General features: G+C 57.9%; 2 protein-coding genes across 3 annotated transcripts; one reads left to right on the forward strand and one right to left on the reverse strand.

Annotated features, from left to right (window-relative positions):
- Nucleotides 1-1,869: 1,869 nt before the first annotated feature.
- On the reverse strand, nucleotides 1,870-7,038 carry SNX33 (sorting nexin 33). 2 transcript variants are annotated; one of them, XM_065688353.1, is made up of 3 exons: nucleotides 6,680-7,038; nucleotides 4,530-6,342; nucleotides 1,870-2,749 (listed from the first exon to the last, which is right to left on the reverse strand). In XM_065688353.1, exons 2-3 carry the CDS (start codon nucleotides 5,968-5,970, stop codon nucleotides 2,496-2,498), a joined length of 1,695 nt encoding a protein of 564 aa, XP_065544425.1. In that variant the 5' UTR covers nucleotides 5,971-6,342; nucleotides 6,680-7,038; the 3' UTR covers nucleotides 1,870-2,495. The 2 variants fall into 2 exon arrangements, with proteins under 2 accessions (XP_065544425.1, XP_065544424.1); XM_065688352.1 differs by having other exon boundaries at nucleotides 4,530-7,038.
- Nucleotides 7,039-7,071: 33 nt separating this feature from the next.
- Nucleotides 7,072-15,981, forward strand: SNUPN (snurportin 1). Its single transcript, XM_065688354.1, has 8 exons — nucleotides 7,072-7,321; nucleotides 7,426-7,576; nucleotides 8,300-8,404; nucleotides 8,519-8,615; nucleotides 9,203-9,300; nucleotides 9,604-9,681; nucleotides 11,464-11,544; nucleotides 14,941-15,981. The coding sequence occupies exons 1-8, from the start codon at nucleotides 7,170-7,172 to the stop codon at nucleotides 15,265-15,267; spliced, it is 1,089 nt and encodes a 362-aa protein (XP_065544426.1). The 5' UTR covers nucleotides 7,072-7,169; the 3' UTR covers nucleotides 15,268-15,981.
- The last annotated feature ends 1,220 nt before the right edge of the window (nucleotides 15,982-17,201 follow it).

The following is a 17,201-nucleotide window of genomic DNA, read 5'->3' on the forward strand; positions in this document are numbered from 1 at the left end:
CCCCGCGCCAGTGCCCTCCCTTCAGGCTTCCTGGGATTGCTCCTCTCTGCAGGCACAGCTCATCACCTCCCAGCGCGCTGGGGATGCACCCAGATGGGACCTTGGAACTGTTTGGGCAGTGAAATCCCACCCCACAGCTCCATCCCCTGCACGTGCAGCCCTGGAGCTGCTGCCAGACCCAGAGAGCTGATGTGCCTCTGCTCTCCGTTGGCAGCCAGCGTGCTTGCTGACGTGCGCCAGCAGCGCAACGTGCCCGGCAGGCCTCATCCTGCCCGACCATCCCACCGGGAGCTGCACGCCTTTGCCATGGGGAGGAGCCAGGTCAGGCCATTGCACTGCTTTGGTGTCTGCGCCCCGGTTATTGAGCACTTGTGGCTGGTGGTACCCAGCACATCCCCAGCTTCCCTATGGGACCCCAGGTGCTTCCGCACCCAGGAGGGGGTTTTCCTTCCATGGTGGGGACAGCTCCAAAGGGAATAGGCAAGACAAGAGCTCCTGGGAGCCATGCATCAGCTGCTGCCACCTCCCCACCCACAGCCTCGGCCTTGGCTTTCCCACGCAGCAGCAGCCTTGGGAAGCGGGAGGAGGAAGCGGACCTGCCCCATGTTCCCAGTGCTTCCTCTCAGCGCTGCGTGCCCCGGGGCTCTGTGCCTTTGCGGGGGAGCGGGGACCAGGCTATGTCCTGGATAAGGGCAGCAACCACAGCTCCTGGGGCTCAGGGAGCTCTGTGTGCACCCCCAGACCCCTCCCCACCATGACCCTGCACCCTGGGGTGCCCACCCAGCAGCGGGAGCTGTAACTGGGATGCTCAGAGCTGGGTCCATCCTCCAAACCTTGGTGCTTTCACGGACGTGTGGGGGCAGCAGGAGGATGCTCAAGCCCCCCACTTGGCCAAGGCAGACCCCAAAACCTGTGGGGCAGGAATGTTAACGGAAAGTGGGATCTCCCAGTCAATGAGTTTGCCACGCTGAGCCAGCCCTGGGAGCGTGGTCCAGACAGGGGTGTACCCAAGGAAGTGGCTGGTGGGGCAGGGAGATCTTTGTGGGTGCTGAAGGGCCATGGAGAGCACAGGTCCACCCTTGGGAAAACCGAGGCACAGCCTTCAGAGGGGGTGCATGCAGCCCACAGGGCCCCTGTCCTGCCCCTAACCCCCTGCCAGGACACCGGAGTGAAGGATAAGCTGCTGGAGCAGCCGCGTGCTGGCACGGTGCTGGAGGATGGCAGTGGCAGGCTCAAACTCAGTGCCCATTGTGCTCCAGAGGGAGAGTGGGGGTAAGGAACGTGCCATCCTGCACGGAATCCAGCCTCCTCTGTGCTGGGCTGCGGCCAAGGATGCGGCCCAGGGTAGGATGGGGCTGGGGTTGGGATGGGATGGAGCAGGGCAGAGGGGACTGCCCCGGGCACGGGATGCAGGAGGAAACGCGTCCTGCCTGGATGGAGGTGTGCTCATCCCACGGCTGGGACCAAGGCGGGTTCTGGGAGCAGGGAGCAGATCCCGCAGCATTCCCAGCGCTGCTGTTGTTTGAACAATACCCCGCTGGCCTGCATGCCGGGGCTAATTTTAACCCTGGAGCCAGGCCAAACCGGCCCGAACTTTCCTCGCTGCGATGTATCCCAGCCATTTCCCTTCACAAACAAGGCCCCCGTGCCAGCCCCGCCGGCTCCGCAGGCAGCGGCACGCTGCCCAGGGTCCCATCCTGACGGGCAGGGCAGGATTTGCCCTTCAGTGGGTGCTCTGGGCTGCTGGGAGCCCCCCACTACCCACAGCACAGGAGTCTTTGGGAGCTGGCTGGAATGGGGGATGCTGGCTCCCCGGGATGCTGGAGCAGCTCCGTTTTCCACAGACATCTCTGGGAAGGAGGTGGGAGGGTTTTTTTCTACTGACAATTTTATTGAAAAGGCTTTGGGGCTGGTTTTTTCTCCCTTTTTGTTGTTTTTTTCTCCCTTTTCCCAGACAACAAAGAGGTGCCCTCAGCCTCTGTGCTTCTATTTAAAAAGTGATTGGTAAAAATGCTGCAGAAACATTTGCGAAAAATGGAAAATATTGAAAACCTCTCGTGACAAAAAGAAACAAAAAAATCATTCTCTTCCAAATAAAGATCTTCTTTTTCTTCTTCTGGTTTTCTTTCCATCAGAAAAGCTTGGAGTGTGCAAAATGTCGACCGCTTGGATTTCTTCTTCCCAGCGGGCTGGGATGCGCCCACCTCCCTGCTGCAGGAGGGAGGGCTGGGGAAAGCTAAGAATCACCGGAGGTACCCGCACATCCATCTCTCTTGTGACACCCCCGGCGTCCCCACCAGACCCGTGGCGGGGTGGGAGGTCCCCATGGAAAGAGGTGGCACATCCAGCCCGTGGGCGAGCCCTTCCCTGCCCACCTGCGAAGGGGGGAAGAAAGCCCAAAGGTATTTGGTCACTAGCGTGATGAGTTCCCGCTGGGTCTCAGCCCGACACAACCAGAGGAGGTCTGCGAGGCTGTGGGGAAGCAAGCGGAGGTGTTAGAGGTTGTCGTACATGCGCAACGTCTTCTCCAGCTGCTGGCTGACGCGCTGGTAGAAGATGATCTGCTGCTTCAGGTAGGACTGCATCATCCTCTTGAAGTCGGCCACGCGCCGCTCGTGGAAGTGGTTCATCTCGGCCTGCAGCGCGAAGCCCACCACGCGGCAGCGCTTGCGGATCCCGTCCGCCTCCTCCTGGTCCATCCTGCCCTCGTCGCTCATCCGCTGGCTCTCCTTCACCTTCGCGAAGGCGCCTGCGGGGCAGAGGACAGGCTGAGAGGCTGATGGATCCCCGTGATCCCCCTGCCCCTGCCATTCCCAGCCAGCACAGGAATAAGGGAATCTGCGTGCTCCCAGGCTGTCATCTCCCCTTGCCCATCAATCCCCATCCCCCTCCTCAAGGAGTCTTTTCCCTCTGGATTCCAACCTCCCCAACTCCTTTTCTGCCCCATCCCCAGGCGGTCAGCTCACATTTAGCACATTTTGGGGAGTCTGGGCTACCGGAGGGCTGCGACTCAAGGCTTGGTGTACAAAGCTAACATGGGGCAGTGTTGTCACAGCCAAGCCCCCTGGCCAAGCCTATCCTACATATGTTTGATGTCCCCCCATGGATGGGGTTCAGGAGCAGCTTTGGGAGACCCTAGGCTGGGAGGCGGTGAATTGGGATGCAGGAAGGGCATGCAGTACTGGCTGGAACTCGCTGGGAAAGCATCTCCCTGTCCCAGAGGCAGCTGATGCTCTGACACCACTTTTCCCCCCTCCTTCCATTTATTTTTACAGCTCGGTTTCGAAAGAATCCTGCCTGGCTCTGGCCCTGCATTCCTCCCCCTCATTAGCACAGAGGTTTCAGGCAAACAGAGATCCTGTTTGCCTGAAAACAGGATCTGGCCCACAGATCTTTCCCCTCTCCCTGCCCCTCGCTGGGTGCACCAGACTCGGGGTTACAGTGCTCCGGCCGTGCCAGCCCTGCTCCCAGTGGAGAGGAGGAGGAGGAAGAAGCGAAGGTTGGAGGCCAAATCCTGCCTTCCGCTCTGCCCACACAGCCTTGCTTCCGGATGGGATCCAGCCCCTCTTCACCAGCCGTGTAAACAACGTGGGGAGGGACAGGCGAGGAGGGGACCTGCATCTTCCCCTTCCCCTTTGCCTCCCGCAGGGATGCGGAGCAATGCACGGACACGTGCGGATGCCCTGGCTTCACCCCAGGGAGAGCTCCCTGCCCCCACGATCCGGGAGGAGTGCGTGGACTTCGGCCCCGCTCCCAGCCCCGGCACACCCGCTGCTGGGTGCAAAGGGACAGCCGGCCCTGCCCGCGGCCTCCCATGGAAAGGGCAAAGCAGGCACGGCTCAGCCCCCTCCTCCTCCTCCCTGACACCCCAAATACTCTGGGGACTGGTGAGGGGGCAAAGGGGACACGGGGAGCATCCAAGGTGCCCGCTCCTGGGCTCGGAGGGGCAGGGAGCTACTCCTGAGTTTGACCCTGGCTGTCCCCAGGAGGTCCAGTGTGGCCGGGGGACTGCAGCAGGGCTGGAGGAAAGAAAGGACACATCCACATCCCACCAGCCCTGTGCAGCTCCCCCCGGCCCAAGGCCATGTCCCAGCCCTGGAGAAGCAAACTTGAGCCTCTGCCAGGGAGGGAGGATGAGGAGGAACAAGTGGTGGTGGATGGAGATGCTCATGAGGTCAGGGCAGGTCACCCTGGAGCCAACAGCTCCTGCTCAGGGCCTGGGGGAACAATGCCTACGCTGACCCCTCCAGCAGCACTTGAGGAGCCCACAGCATCACTTGGGACAAAGCCTGATCATGGACACAAGTGCCCCAGCCGCCTCTCCCCGGCTGGGGCAAGCAGGGAGCTGAGCCAGCAGGGACCATGCTGCCCCCCTGAGAGCCACAGGCCCCCACCCTCATTCCCACCCCTATCCTGATACCCCATTCCCATCACTCCACAGCACAGGATGTCCTCATTGCATCCTGACCTCCACTCACATGGGGCCATCGTGCAGAAGAGGTCATCAACAGGGGAGGAACCACCCTTACCTTTCTGGAGGTGGATGATGTCTGGGAAGTTGGAGAGGAGCCCTTGGTACAAAGAGAGAGTGTCCAGCATGAGGAACAGGTCATTCTTGGGCTGCTCAGCGAACATCTCCCCCACGGTCTCATATGTCTTGCCCGTGTGGGAGATGGCATTGTTGAGGGCATCCAAGCTGTAAGGCGGGTCCATGTGGAAGGAGTGGCTGATGGCTTGGAAGGCATTGCCCAGCTTCTGGAATTCCTTCCGGAAGCCCCCCACGTGCTTGCGCACCAGCTCCGAGGCCACGTTGGTCAATTGCAGGACGCTGTCGTCCATCTTCTTGCTGAAGGCCTTGAAAGCATCCACGCGGTCCTCCACGTCCTGCAGGTCCTGGTGCTCCGTGGGTATCTGGATGGTGAGGAGGAAGCTGGCGCCCACCATCTCGTCCTTCTCCGCCCGGCGCTTGCCCAGCTTCCACTGCTTCTCGTCGCGGCAGCAGAGGAAGTGCTGGAAGCCCTCGTACTGGGAGAGGACGGGGTGGCTGGTCATATGGTCCATCCAGAGGATGAGCCGCCGCTTGCGCTTCTCAATGAAGTCCTCCTCGAAGCGCCCGGTGGCCTGCTTCTCGGGCAGGTGGGGCACCGAGATGACCGTGAACTTGTGCAGGAGGCGGTTGTAGAGCCAGTCAAAGTGCTTGTACCGCCGGTACACGGGCGAGTTGATGTTGCTGGGGGTCAGCTTGTAGGAGATGTAGCTCTTGATGCCCTTGAACTTGGTTTGCTTGGTTGGGTCCTCCACGGAGCAGATGAAGGGGTGAGGGTTGGCCCTCCACTGGGGACCTTTGGAGCCCATCTCGATGCAGTACACCTCGGCGATCTTGGACATGAGGGGCACGTCCCCTAGGATGAAGGCTTCCACCCCCGAGCGGACGAAGCAGGAGAAGCGGTTGAGGTTCCTCCCCACCACGCTACCCCTCTTGGAGGAGCTCATGCTGTCCTGCCGCTCCAGCGCCGGCTTGGGACGGTAACCGGCGTGCTGGTCGTGCCCATAGGCTGGTGGGTACTGTAGGCTGGGCGAGGGGTGCCCATTGGTGCCCGGCGCGCTCCGGGGCTCCTCCACCACCGTGCACGCATCGTCCCAGTCATCCCAGTCATCATCATCATCATCCTCAAAACTGCCCTGGTAGGGGATGCTGGGGTTGGAGGGAGCGGTGTAGAAGGAGGAGTCGTGCCCGGGGGAGCCGGCTGGGCTGCTGGAGTAATCCGTGTAGTTGGAGCCTGACCGGGAGCGGAGGATTTCAACATAGGAGGCTGGGAAGAGGCCGGTCTCCCCACGGCTGTTCTGACCCTGTAACCACCCATCCAGGGAGTTCTCGCTGAAGATGACGAGCTCCTCGTTCTCCTGGATACTGATCTCCTCTTTGTTTTCGCTCTGGAAGCTGTAAAGCGCTCTGGCTTTCAACGCCATGGCCGGGCCCGGGGGCACACACAGCAGCCAAAACCCCCACACGCTGTGGGAATGGGAAAGGGCTCGGCCGGCTCCTCAGGGGAATAGGAAAAGCTGGAGAAGAAATCCCCTCCGAGGTGTCGCCAATGTCCGTGTGTCCAAGTGACCCCCCGATCCAGGCGCCCCGGTTAAGAACACCATTCCCCTGTCAAGCGAGCAGCATTCCCGTCGCTCCTGCGGGACGTAACCCCCGGCAGGACCCGGAGCCGAGCTCGGCCATATCCTCCCAAGTTTTAGCTCGCTGGGACGCTGATCCCGCAGTTTCACTTTCCAGGAGGAAAAGATGTTGTTGCCAGCGAGGAAATCGATCCAAAGCGACTTTTCCCGGCACTCCTGTGGGTAAAACAGCAGTCGGCGGGTGCCGGAAAGCGCCGGGAACCGACCCCAAACGCAGCCCAAGCTCCGGGTGATCCCGGCCCCGGGATTTTGCAATTCCCTTCCGGCCCGACGGCCGCGGGTGGTTGTTGCTGGGTTGCCGTTGTAGGGCTTTTCCCGCTGGAATCCGCCACTCTCCCGCAGAACCGAGGGCACGGGCTCCCCGCAGGCCCGCGCCGGGGCCGGTACCGGGAGCGCCCGGCGGCTGCCAGCGCCGGCGGCGGAGCGGAGGGAGGAGGGATCCCGTCCCGGCCGCGCCTCCCGCCCCTCCGCGGGCCCGGCGGGCCGCCCTCACCGCATGGCCGGTTCAGGGCGCCGGGGGGGCACCGCCACTCGCTCCTACCGCTCGGGGCTCCGGTGCCACTCTCGGTACCGGGGTCCGGTTCCGGTGTGTGCCCCCGCTGCGCGCTGCCGGCGCGGCTGCCCGGGGCTGCCGGTGGCGGTGGCGGTGGCGGTGGCGGTGGCGGTGGCGGTGCCGGTGCCGGCGGCGGGGCTGGCCGCCAGCCTCCCGTGACGCTGCCCGGTGCGCAGCCCGGGAGCCGCGGCAGGGCGCACGCCGCCCTCTGCAGGCAGCCAGCCCGGGGGGCACGGCTCCAGCCCGCACCACGGCCCGGCTGGCGGCGCCGCCCGCTCCCGCCTCCCCCCCGCGTCCCGCTGCCCGCCCCGGGCGCACCGACTCACGGAGGGTCTGCCGTTAACCGGGGAGAGCGGGGCACGGAGCCTCCACGCCGCACGGGGGCGCTGCAGGCCGCGCCGGGCGGAAGCGCGTCAGGGCGGGCGTTGCCATGGAGGAGCTGAGCGCGGCGCTGGCGGCCGGCGTGGCCCTGGCAGCGCCCAACAGCCCCGCGGGCCCGCACCCGCGCCTGGCCGCGTACAAGCCCCGCGGCGGCCCGGGGCAGGCCGAGCGCCGGCAGCGGCTCCTGCGCCTGCAGCGGCAGTGAGTGGAGTCCGCTTCCCCTTCGCTTCTCCTCCCGCCGGGGCCGCGGCCCGGGCCGCGGTGCCTCCCGCAGGGCACAACCCGCGCTGTTTCTCCCCCCTCAGGAGGCGGCTGGACTACGTGAACCATGCGAGGAGGCTGGCGGAGGATGACTGGGCAGGGGTGGAGAGCGGGGGCGAGGACGGGGAGGATGCGGAGGAAGAGGAGATGGACGTGGATGCTGGCAAGAGGCTGCCCAAGCGCTATGCCAACCAGGTGAGGAGCTGCTCAGGGCCAGCAGCCACTGGGGTGGGTGCGCTGGGGCTGGAAAGGATGCATCCTGCCCGTGCGGTGCTCGGGAAGGAGCTGCACCTCAGCTCTGTCTCTGAGATGTGCAGTGGTTAGTCGGAGGCTGGATGGAGATGGGCTGCCTGTGTGCTGTGGGAGATTCCAGCTCAAGTTTGTTATGCATCACTCGGTTCGAGAGTTCTGTCTCTCCCCATGTCTGGGACGCTGGGAAGGGAAGCCTCAGTGGGTGGGTTTTATCAGCCTCGGTGCCATATTGGTCCTAAAAGACTCACAGCGTCGCAGGTGACCATAGCCAGGCCATCCCTGAAGAGCTCACCTTGTCTGGGCTCTTTACTCCTCATGTTCAGGAGTCTGTAAGCTCTACCGTGTGTTTAAGAGTAAATCAAGTGCTGGAGTGGGGACCAAGGTAAGGAGTGCCCAAGAGAGGACATTGTTGTAATCTGAAGCTTTGTGAACAGCTGGGAAGCAAGAGAAAAGCTTGGGGGGAGTCTGTCATGCAGGTTGGTTAGAGGGAGGGAAGGAGTCAGCCTCCTAACACAGGGTGCTGAGCAGCATAAGCTGCCTCTGGTACATTCAGTGTAGCTGCTGAAGCCAGGTCAAAACCTTGTTCCTTTCTCCTTGATCTGTGAGTTTTCCACAGCTTCAGGAGAGTTGTTACTCACTGTTGTTTGCTCCTGGATTTCTCCACAGCTGATGCTGTCAGAGTGGTTGGTGGATGTCCCTATGGATCTGGAGCAGGAGTGGGTTGTAGTTGTGTGTCCTGTTGGGAAAAGGGCGCTGGTTGTGGCATCCAGGGTAAGCAGCAGCCACGGTGATGCTGGTAAAGCACCTGTACCTGTTTCCCAGCCAACATGACTGGCCTGTGTGTCTGGCTTGACTTAATCTTTCTCCTCTCCTGCTTCGTCACAGGGCTGGACAGCAGCTTACACCAAGAGCGGCTTCTGTGTCAACAGATTCCCATCCCTGCTGCCAGGGGGGAACAGGCACAATTCCATGGGCGAGAAAGGTAACAGAGTGAGGAGAAATTTGGGATAGAGAGTTCCCTGCCTCTCCCTGTGAGTGTGTGTGTGGCAGGCCCAGTGCTGCTGCTCCAGCTTCCCTGAGCTGTGCCCTTGTGTGCTCCTTACGGCTTCAGCCCTCTTCCTGTACCTCTGGAGATAACTAAGCATGGACAGTATCCAATACCTTTATGCTAGATAAGAACAGCTTCTAATTAGCTGCCTGGTTTACTGCTACTCTTAAACCTCTACATCCTCTCTGTCTTCCCAGAGAGAGCAGTGCAGTGTGGTTTATTTAATACCTTTTGTAGCTTCTTGCTTGCCCTGAGGAGAGGTTACTCTTTGATAAATGCCATTTGCCTGGAACACGCCTTTGCTTGCTGTGTCCCTGGCTGGTACCTCTGTAGCCTTGTTGGATTCCTCAAACTAAAGGCTTTTTGTGGTCACAGCGTGTGTTAGCTGGAGGGGATCCCTCTGCACCTCATAGCCTTACATCAGGGTAGGCTTAATGCAGCAGCTATTTGCTCTGGCATTTGCCTGTTGGGTTGGGCAGTCCCTGGAGCATGTCTGGACCTCCCTGTGTCTGTGCACGCAGTGTACTGCATCTTGGACTGCATCTACAATGAGGCAAAGCAGACTTACTATATCCTCGATGTGATGTGCTGGAGAGGACACCCCATTTATGACTGCCAGGTACTGAATCCCCCTCCTCTGCCCTGCCCTCCTTTTTGTTCACTGTTGCATGAGCTGCTTTGCAGCCAGTGCTGAACATTGCCCACTACGCCATATTCTGCCGAAGCACCACCATCATCTTTATAGGTTGTGCTGGCTACTGGAATAGTGGGTGCCTCTTTTGTGGGTACTGGGGGACATAGCAGATTTGGGGTGCTGCTGGTTCTGCAGTGAAGCTGAGTCTGTGCAAGGGGGTGGAGATGCTCGGGCGGGTCTCATCAGTGATGTGTAGTGGATAGTCATTATATCTGCTCCCTTTCACAGACTGACTTCAGATTTTTCTGGCTTTCCTCAAAGATCCAAGAAGAGGAAGGGCTGGGAGAGAAAAGCAGGATTAATCCCGTAAGTTCTTTTGTACTCAGGAGGAGGACGGGGGGTAAGCTCTCCTGTTCAGCAGGCTTCAGCGGTTTCTTTCACAAGCGGAAGCTGCTTTTGTTTGCCCCTTACAGATCAGGCTTCAAAGTGTACTTCTGATGAAATGGGATGCCACGTTCAGGATGTAAATAGAACCACTGAATATTGTAAATGAGTGCGGTTTTATGTTCCTCAGCCAAAGTGCTGAGGGAGATCAGAAAGCAGGGTATCAGCTAACTTCCACGCTGCTTTTAGCTTTCCCTTGAAATGCAATGGAAAACCAGTGTGGTTTCCACAGAGGCAGTGTTGGTCGGCAGCCTGGCTGCGATGGGATTTATTCTTGCATAGTCTTGTGGGCTCAGAAGGCAAGGGGAGAGGCTTGTAAAGCTTTAACCTTCCCTCCTGTTTAAGCTCACTGCTGAAGGTATCGTTTGGATGCTAGATTGTCACCTGGAGTCCCTCCTGAGCGAGAATAAAGTCTTCTGTTGAAGACTTAAACATGGACATCAGACCTAGAGCCCACAGCAGCTTGGAAAGGGATTTTTAAGGACAGACAGAAGAGATTTGGCAGCCTGGTTTATGGGACATGGTTTGCAAAGTGGGACCTGATGGCTCTGCAGCTCCTGTGTGTGCTCAGCCACAGCAAAGCAGAGCAGCTCCTGGGGGCTGGGCAGATTGTGCCAGCAGCAATGGTATCTGTATGTGGAGAACATCCTGTTCTGACTCCGATGGGAATATCCACAAGACAGCTACCTAATGAAGGGGGGTTGTTTCAGCTTTCATTTCCTGGGTGGAAAGAGTTGCTTGGCTGAGCCAGCAGTCTGGAGCAGACGTCTGTCTGCTTTGCATCCTGCCCAGAGGTCATCATTTTCTATTTCGGTTAGAAGAGCATCTCAGGGTCAGCTCTCCTGAGATGTCCTTCCTGCAGTCTTAAAATGCTTGCAAAAAAAGGTATGGGGAGCATGTGGGAGCTGTGCACTGAGGCTCTGCCATCCACATCTCATTAAATGCCAGAGAGGGAGTCGTGGAACTGGGATGGTAAAATACCTGAAATAAATCATTCTGGGCACTGTAGATTTCATGCTCTCTGGGCATTGTGGGTCTTCTTTTAAAGGTCACCTTCTGTTTTGGGAATGAGGTTTGTGAAATTGCAGCCAGGTACAAGCTTTATCCAGCACTGATGGAGAGATGGTGGGGGTTACTGCCAACAGCCATTCCACCCCATGCTTTCTGGTGGCAAGGGTGATTTTTGTAGGTGTCCAAGCACTCCCAGTTTGTCCAGTGGGCTGTGCTTGGCACCAAAGCACAGCTTGGTCTTGTTTCGCCTTTAGGTCTGGGGTTTGCTGTTCTGAATCCCATCAAGAGTTCTGTCTGTCCCAATAACCCCTAGTAATCACAAAGACCAGTTGCTAAGGGAAGAGTAAGAGATTGGAGATACCCATCATGTTTCCCTCTGACTTTATCAGCCAGTGGTTATACCTAGATCATGGAGTTAATGGCCACCAGTGGTCCTGCATTTCAGGAGCTGGTCTGATCCTTTTTTGAGCTTACTTATGCTTTTAGGCCCTTGATACCCTGTGGCAGGAAAGCCAGAGTTTGATGACATGGTCCCTGCTCGAGATCTCCTCTCCAGTTACTTTCCTTCACTCTCTCTCACACTAGAGCAAATCCTTCCTCCTTGTCAGCCTCCACACCAGTGCTGGGTTCAGTGACCTGTTCTGATTTAGGCCATGCAATTGTCTCTCTTTTAACCCTCTTTTACTCTTTCAGTTCAAATTTGTGGGCCTGCAGAACTTCTCCTGCTCCGCAGACAGCCTGTGTAAGGTGCTGGCTATGGACTTCCCCTTCGAGGTGAGAACATGGTGGGGGGCTGGACCTCAGCCTTAGAATCAGCCTCACTGCCAGTCCTTGGAGAGGACATCCCCTTTGTTCAGGATCTCTGAGGTGTGCTGCTGTTTCCCTCTGTAGGGGATGGATGCCTTTCATGCACGTGGCTGATCTCTTACCCTCTCACCAAGTACAGGCTGCATCCAGCCAAACTAATTACAAGACTTAAGCCGTGCACATTAGCACTCCCTCTCTTTGGGCAGCCTTAGTTTGCTGCTATTGACAATCTGGCAGAGCCTTTGGGGAAGGCAGGGTAGGTGCAGACATGCAGACTGCCTCCAGAAGCAGCACAGCTCACGTTCATGCAGCAGTGTGATGGACAGCCAACCTTTCCAGGGCCAAAGCTGGTCCTGCCTGCTGCCCTGGGTGGGCTAATGTGGGTACAGGCATGAGGATCTCTGCCATGTGCTCCCTTATGTAGTGGTGTTTCTCCAGGGGTCTGCAGGGTGGGCAGAGTGGTGTCTTTCTCTGCCCTCAGCCATGGGCTCTGTGTTTCCTTAGTGTAGCTACTTCCATCTGTCTGTGTGTGAGGCACTCAGCTATCTTGTGTCTTGTGGGGAGGAAGGGGAAGGATGCTGGCAAGCTCCTGATGGTTTCTGAGGGGTTTGGGTGTTAGCAATGGGCACGTGAAATGTACTGGGGCTGGGGGCAGGTAACTGCAACAGAAATGGCTGGGAGGGGTTCAGATGAGTCTGTCCTGCTCTTATGACCATAGGATCTTGTGGATGGGATAGCACAAGCTCTGCTCTTTGCTTTAGTACAGAGCTGGCAGCCTCCTGCCTTTGGCTCCTGCAGCTCTTGGCTCTCCTCAGCAATCATTCTCCCAGTAAGAGCAGCTGAACTGGACACCTGCCTTTGCTGCTTCAGCTTTAGGAGTAGGTGCTGGTGTGCCGTTCTGCTGACCTGTGGGAGAAGGGCAGGACAGGCAAACCCATGTGCCACCCATGTTTGTGAGCAGCAAGAGGGGCTCTTGTGAAAGCAGCTCGGTCTGCTTTAGACCAGCCTGACTGACCTGGCACTGCAGCGGAAGAGGATGGAGGCAATGGCATTCCAGCAGTGTCAGTGACAAACATCTGGGAGCCAGAAGCTCCTCCAGTGGCTGCAGCAGCTCCTGCAGAGTGCCCAGTCTAAGCCCTAGGATCAGGAACAGCCTCTACAGAGGTTACTTGTCCGCTAGACCAAAAGCCACGTGAGGGCTGGTTTGGCCTTCTGCATGTCAAAGCCAGGATAGTCACTAGAGAGGAGTGGAAAGTCCCATCCCAGGTTTCCTACAGCTGACTTGCTCAATGCCAAATGCTTTGAGTGCCTCTGTAGAAACAGCCATTCCTGTATTTACTGCAGAAAGCTTCATTCCTTCCTGAGGCATCTGCTCCCGGGAGGAAAGGCTGGGGAGAATTGCCCCACTGTGGTCAGAGCAGAGAACTTGCAGCCTGCGAAGGAGACCATTGCGAAAGGCATGGGGAGGGAGGTGGAGCTGAGCAGTCTCCCTTGTGATTCAGCTGTGATTTGCCTCCCAGGTTCTCTCAGGCCAATACATGCGACCTCAATAAGTGAAATGTGGCCTAATTTGGCTCAAATCAGATGGTAACACCCAAAACCCCATGATGCCCCTTCCAGGAATAAAGAGAACCGTGGATCCCTTCATGAACCATGGGTCCCTTCATGGTGGCCCACAAGAGGGAGCCCAAGAAATCCCTATAAATAGCTTCCACCCCCAGCACACATGGAAACAAACTTTGCAGAGGACAGAATGCAGCTTTCCTATAGACAGTACAGCATAACAGAGGTCTTATGCCTGGCCCCAGCATTTGGGATCCTTGCAAGGCTCTAGCGCATGAGGTGGTGACAGAGGAAGTCAGTGCTTTCAGATCCGGGTCTTCAATCTGTAACCTCCAGTTAGGAGCGGAGCTGGTCTATTCAGAAGTATCTTCCACTGAATCCAATGGACTTAGGCTCTGGTGCTCGGCACTGGGTTTGCAGTGGGTTTTGGAGTGGATCTGAGGAGCTGTTGTCCTCCTCGAACATCTGAGGAGTAAAAGGGGGGGGGGGGGGGAGCCCTGGGAGTCCTGTGGAGCACCTGAACTCTGCAAAGCACCATTTGCAGCAGCCTTGAAGGGTGAAACCCTGCCAGGGCAGCTCCTCAGCAGGTCCGAGAGGCAAACCTGAGGAGTCTGAGGTTCAGGGATGTGTCAGCCCTTACTCTGCTGCGGCTGGTGTCAGTGCAGTGACTCACGGGAGGGACCCAGCCAACACGTCCAGCAAACGGGAAGGAATAGGGAGGAACAGAAGAGAAGTCAGGGAGGGGAAGAACATCCTAATTCCACCAGGCTGAGCTGCTTGGAATTCTTCAGCTTGGGGGAGATCTTTGGAGCTGTCGGGAAGGCAAAAGCCTTTCCAGGCTCTGAACTTAACCAAAACATTCCTGTGGGTGCCGGAGAATCCCCGTTGCTCATCAAGTGCCTGCACCCACAGGAATGGGCTGGTTGTGCAGGCGTGATGCCACAGAATGGGGCTCTTCCCAAGTCTTCCCGGGAGGCAGGGGGAGGGAAACGCCTTGTATTTTAGGTGTATATTCCAGGAGTTATTGCTTGGGGAAGGGCCTGGGAGCAATTCAGCCCGAGGTGGGCTCTTTTTCATGTCTCTCCTGCCCACTCAGCCACTCTTAGTCATGGCCAAATGGCCTTTTAAGAGCTAAGAGGAGCAGCACCTCCAGCGTTAGTCAGCCTGACGGCAGGATCCAGCCTCCCGAAGCACACCCCTGGGAAGCGCAGGAAGAGGGGGAATGCAGGTCCCTGAGCATAATGGGCAGTGGGGGGAGCTCAGCCAGCTGCAGGGTTGCAGAGTGAGGAAATAGCAGCACAAGAGTTAGGGCCTAAACCTTCAAAAGTCCTGAGTGCCCTTAACTGTCATTGATTGCCAGAGAAGTTCCCTCTTGGGAAGCATTAGGAATTCATTGTGCCTAAGGCAGCTGGAGGAGGCAGCAGTTACGCTCCTCGGCGTCACCAGCTCTAATTACTCTCCAAATGTATTATTAAAAATACCCTTAATCCAGTAAAGTGGCCTCTCTGTGCATTGCCTTATTCAGAAACCCCATGGCTTTCCTGCAGGATGGGCTGCCGGCAGCCAGAGGAAAGCGTTGGTTGTGCTGCAGTCTGCAGGCTTGGAGGATCTCAAGCCATGAAATCCTCTGATCCCGCAGGTTTCTCCTTTCCCTTCCCCTCTTTATTGCACTGCTTGAGGAAAAACGATCCAGCTGGGAGTTTTGGCCTGCAAATGGAGCGTGGGGCCGTCGTCTGGCGCCCTGGCATCCACCTGCAGAGCCTCCAGCTCTGTTCATTCACTCCCTGTCTCTTTATACAGGTTGACGGGCTTCTCTTCTACCACAAGCAAACCCACTACACCCCCGGCAGCACCCCACTGGTGGGCTGGCTCCGGCCCTACATGGTACCCGAAATCCTGGGGCTGGCCGTGCCCGCCACCGTGCTCACTGCCAAACCAGACTACGCTGCGCGGCAGCTCCAGCAGATCATTGAGAGCAAGAAGAGCAAAAAGCTGGCAGCAGCAAAGGGGGACCCGAGCAGCGCGGCGGCCACAAATGGACACTACGAGCTGGAACATTTGTCTACCCCTCAGCCAGGAAACTCTCCCGAGGGCTGGGATGGAGCAGGGAGCCACATGGAGAATTAGGCTGCTGGGACACAGCGGTTGGGTAAGAGGAAGGAAAAGGTTCCCAGCTTCTCACTGTCCCTCACGCTCGCTGAGAAGGGGGCAAAGGTAATGAATATAGGATGTGTTTAAAGGGCACGAAGGCAGAATGTCTGCTGCAAGTGCCTCTGGGTTATGATGATGTTGGGTTTTTGTTAGTTTTCTTTTTTGCCAGGGCTTTTGTGAAGCCTCAACGGGACTGCCCGGTTCTTTGCTAAGGCGGTCGTGCGTTGGGAAACGAAACCCTGTCCCCCATGCCACAGGGTTCCTGCTTCAGCTCCTGACCCTGCTGCTGTTAAAGCCCCTGGCAAAGCTCCAGCATAGGAACAGTGTTCAGACCTCCGAGGTGCAGCTGCTGCTTGTAGCAGCTCCACCTCCCTAGCCCCGGAAATCAGCCTTTGATCCGGCTCTTTCCCCAGCCCTTCTCAATGCAAGTGTTGTGGTCAGTCCCCTTCTGGGAACCCAAAGTTTACAAGAGGCTGCTGTAAATCCAAAGGCTGGGCTTTCCACACCCCACCTCACAGAGAAAACCCCAGTTCCTTTGCATCCCCTGCCTCCAGGCACAGCTTTGTGCAGCATGAGTGTGGCAGGAGCCTGTCCTCAAGGCTTTTCTCAGTAGGGGGAGGAAGGAATGGTTTTGCTCTGAAAAACGCCAGCATTGATCGCGCCAAATAAAAGGTTTCTCAGAAAGACAAATTCTTGAGCGTCTTCCTGCTACCTAAGGGTGGCTGCGTGCTGTGCCTCCAAATAGGGCTGAGAAACTGCTCACAGCACTCGCTGGAGCAGAGGAAATGCTCCTGTGGGTTCCATTCTCCCGCTGCCCCTCTTGGCTCGGGCCAAGCCCACTTTGTGAGCACCAGCTGCTGCCTCTCCCTGGTTTTAGCAGGGAGGAAACGATCGTCCTCAATATCCACAGGTTGTTTTCCAGAGGGAGCTGCAAACCCTCTTGCCACGGGGTGAAACACCAAGCTAAACACAGCCCTCCCATCCATGAAACTGCCCCGGACAAGGGCCCGCATCCCGGCAGAGATAGGGTGTGTGGGGCTGGCTGCCTGCAGATAGCAGGGGCACTTGTATCCTGCCCTCCCACCCCTGGCTTTCCCAGAAAAAGGCTTGTTCCCGTGCCAAGCGTGTGGGCTGCCTGCGCGCTGACCGTGCAGCCGCTATTGATTAGACCAGCGGGCAGCAGGAACTGGCCTCACTCCCCCTGCTCCGGAGGGGAGGAAGCAGTCCCCCGGCTCTGCAGCCTGCGGATAAGGCCGAGCGTGCTGCAGGCTCTGAACGGCTGCTTATTTGATGAAGGTTTAGTGTGATTTAATAAAGCTGCTGGCCTGGGAGGACAAACATCTGGGCTGCCTTGTCCTCCCCAGGCTGCTGGTTCCCCCCATCCTTTGGCTGGCAGGGAGAGCCCTGGATGCCGGGAGCCCGCATCCAGCCTCCTGGCAGCAGTGTTTTCCTTCCATTCAGGCAATTAAAGCCGGAGGTGGGCATCTGGATGTCAGCTCTGCGCATCCCTCAGGGCAAGAGAAAGCTGCAGCTCCGGTTACCGCTGCCCTGCAGCAACTGCTCTAGGTCCTACAGCCTCCGGAATGGAGTGGGAAGGGGAGAGAACTCAGCTGAAGGGGGGGGGGGGCTGCCTTCTGCTGCGTGCTCTGATGGATGGAGGGGAGCAAGAGCGAAGCAACTGGAGCTTCCCTCCGGCTCCAGATGCTGCTGCATAGTTTCCCTTTTAAAAGCAGGAGCTGGGGCTGGAGAAATAAATATTTGCCTTACAATTCCTGTTGGAAACGCAAGGCTGTGTTTGGAGAGAGGGTGTTAAACGGAAGTCACCGGGGCCAGCGCCGGTTGTTGCTGTGACTGTTTTATGTGCTGGGTGCGATCCCGCTCCCAGCTGCTCCCTGCCCCGCTCCCAACGG

The sequence above is a fragment of the Lathamus discolor genome, chromosome 8, assembly GCF_037157495.1.
Source record: "Lathamus discolor isolate bLatDis1 chromosome 8, bLatDis1.hap1, whole genome shotgun sequence".
NCBI classification, from domain to species: Eukaryota; Metazoa; Chordata; class Aves; order Psittaciformes; family Psittacidae; genus Lathamus; species Lathamus discolor.

Coding starts and splice junctions, on each gene's coding strand:
- SNX33 (XM_065688353.1), bottom strand. CDS start 5,970: ATGGCGTTGAAAGCCAGAGCGCTTTACAGCTTCCAGAGCGAAAACAAA. Junction 2,750..4,529: donor CATCATCCACCTCCAGAAAG/GTAAGGGTGGTT, acceptor TCTGCCCCGCAG/GCGCCTTCGCGAAGGTGAAG.
- SNUPN (XM_065688354.1), top strand. CDS start 7,170: ATGGAGGAGCTGAGCGCGGCGCTGGCGGCCGGCGTGGCCCTGGCAGCG. Junction 7,577..8,299: donor CCAAGCGCTATGCCAACCAG/GTGAGGAGCTGC, acceptor ATTTCTCCACAG/CTGATGCTGTCAGAGTGGTT. Junction 9,682..11,463: donor AGAAAAGCAGGATTAATCCC/GTAAGTTCTTTT, acceptor TTACTCTTTCAG/TTCAAATTTGTGGGCCTGCA.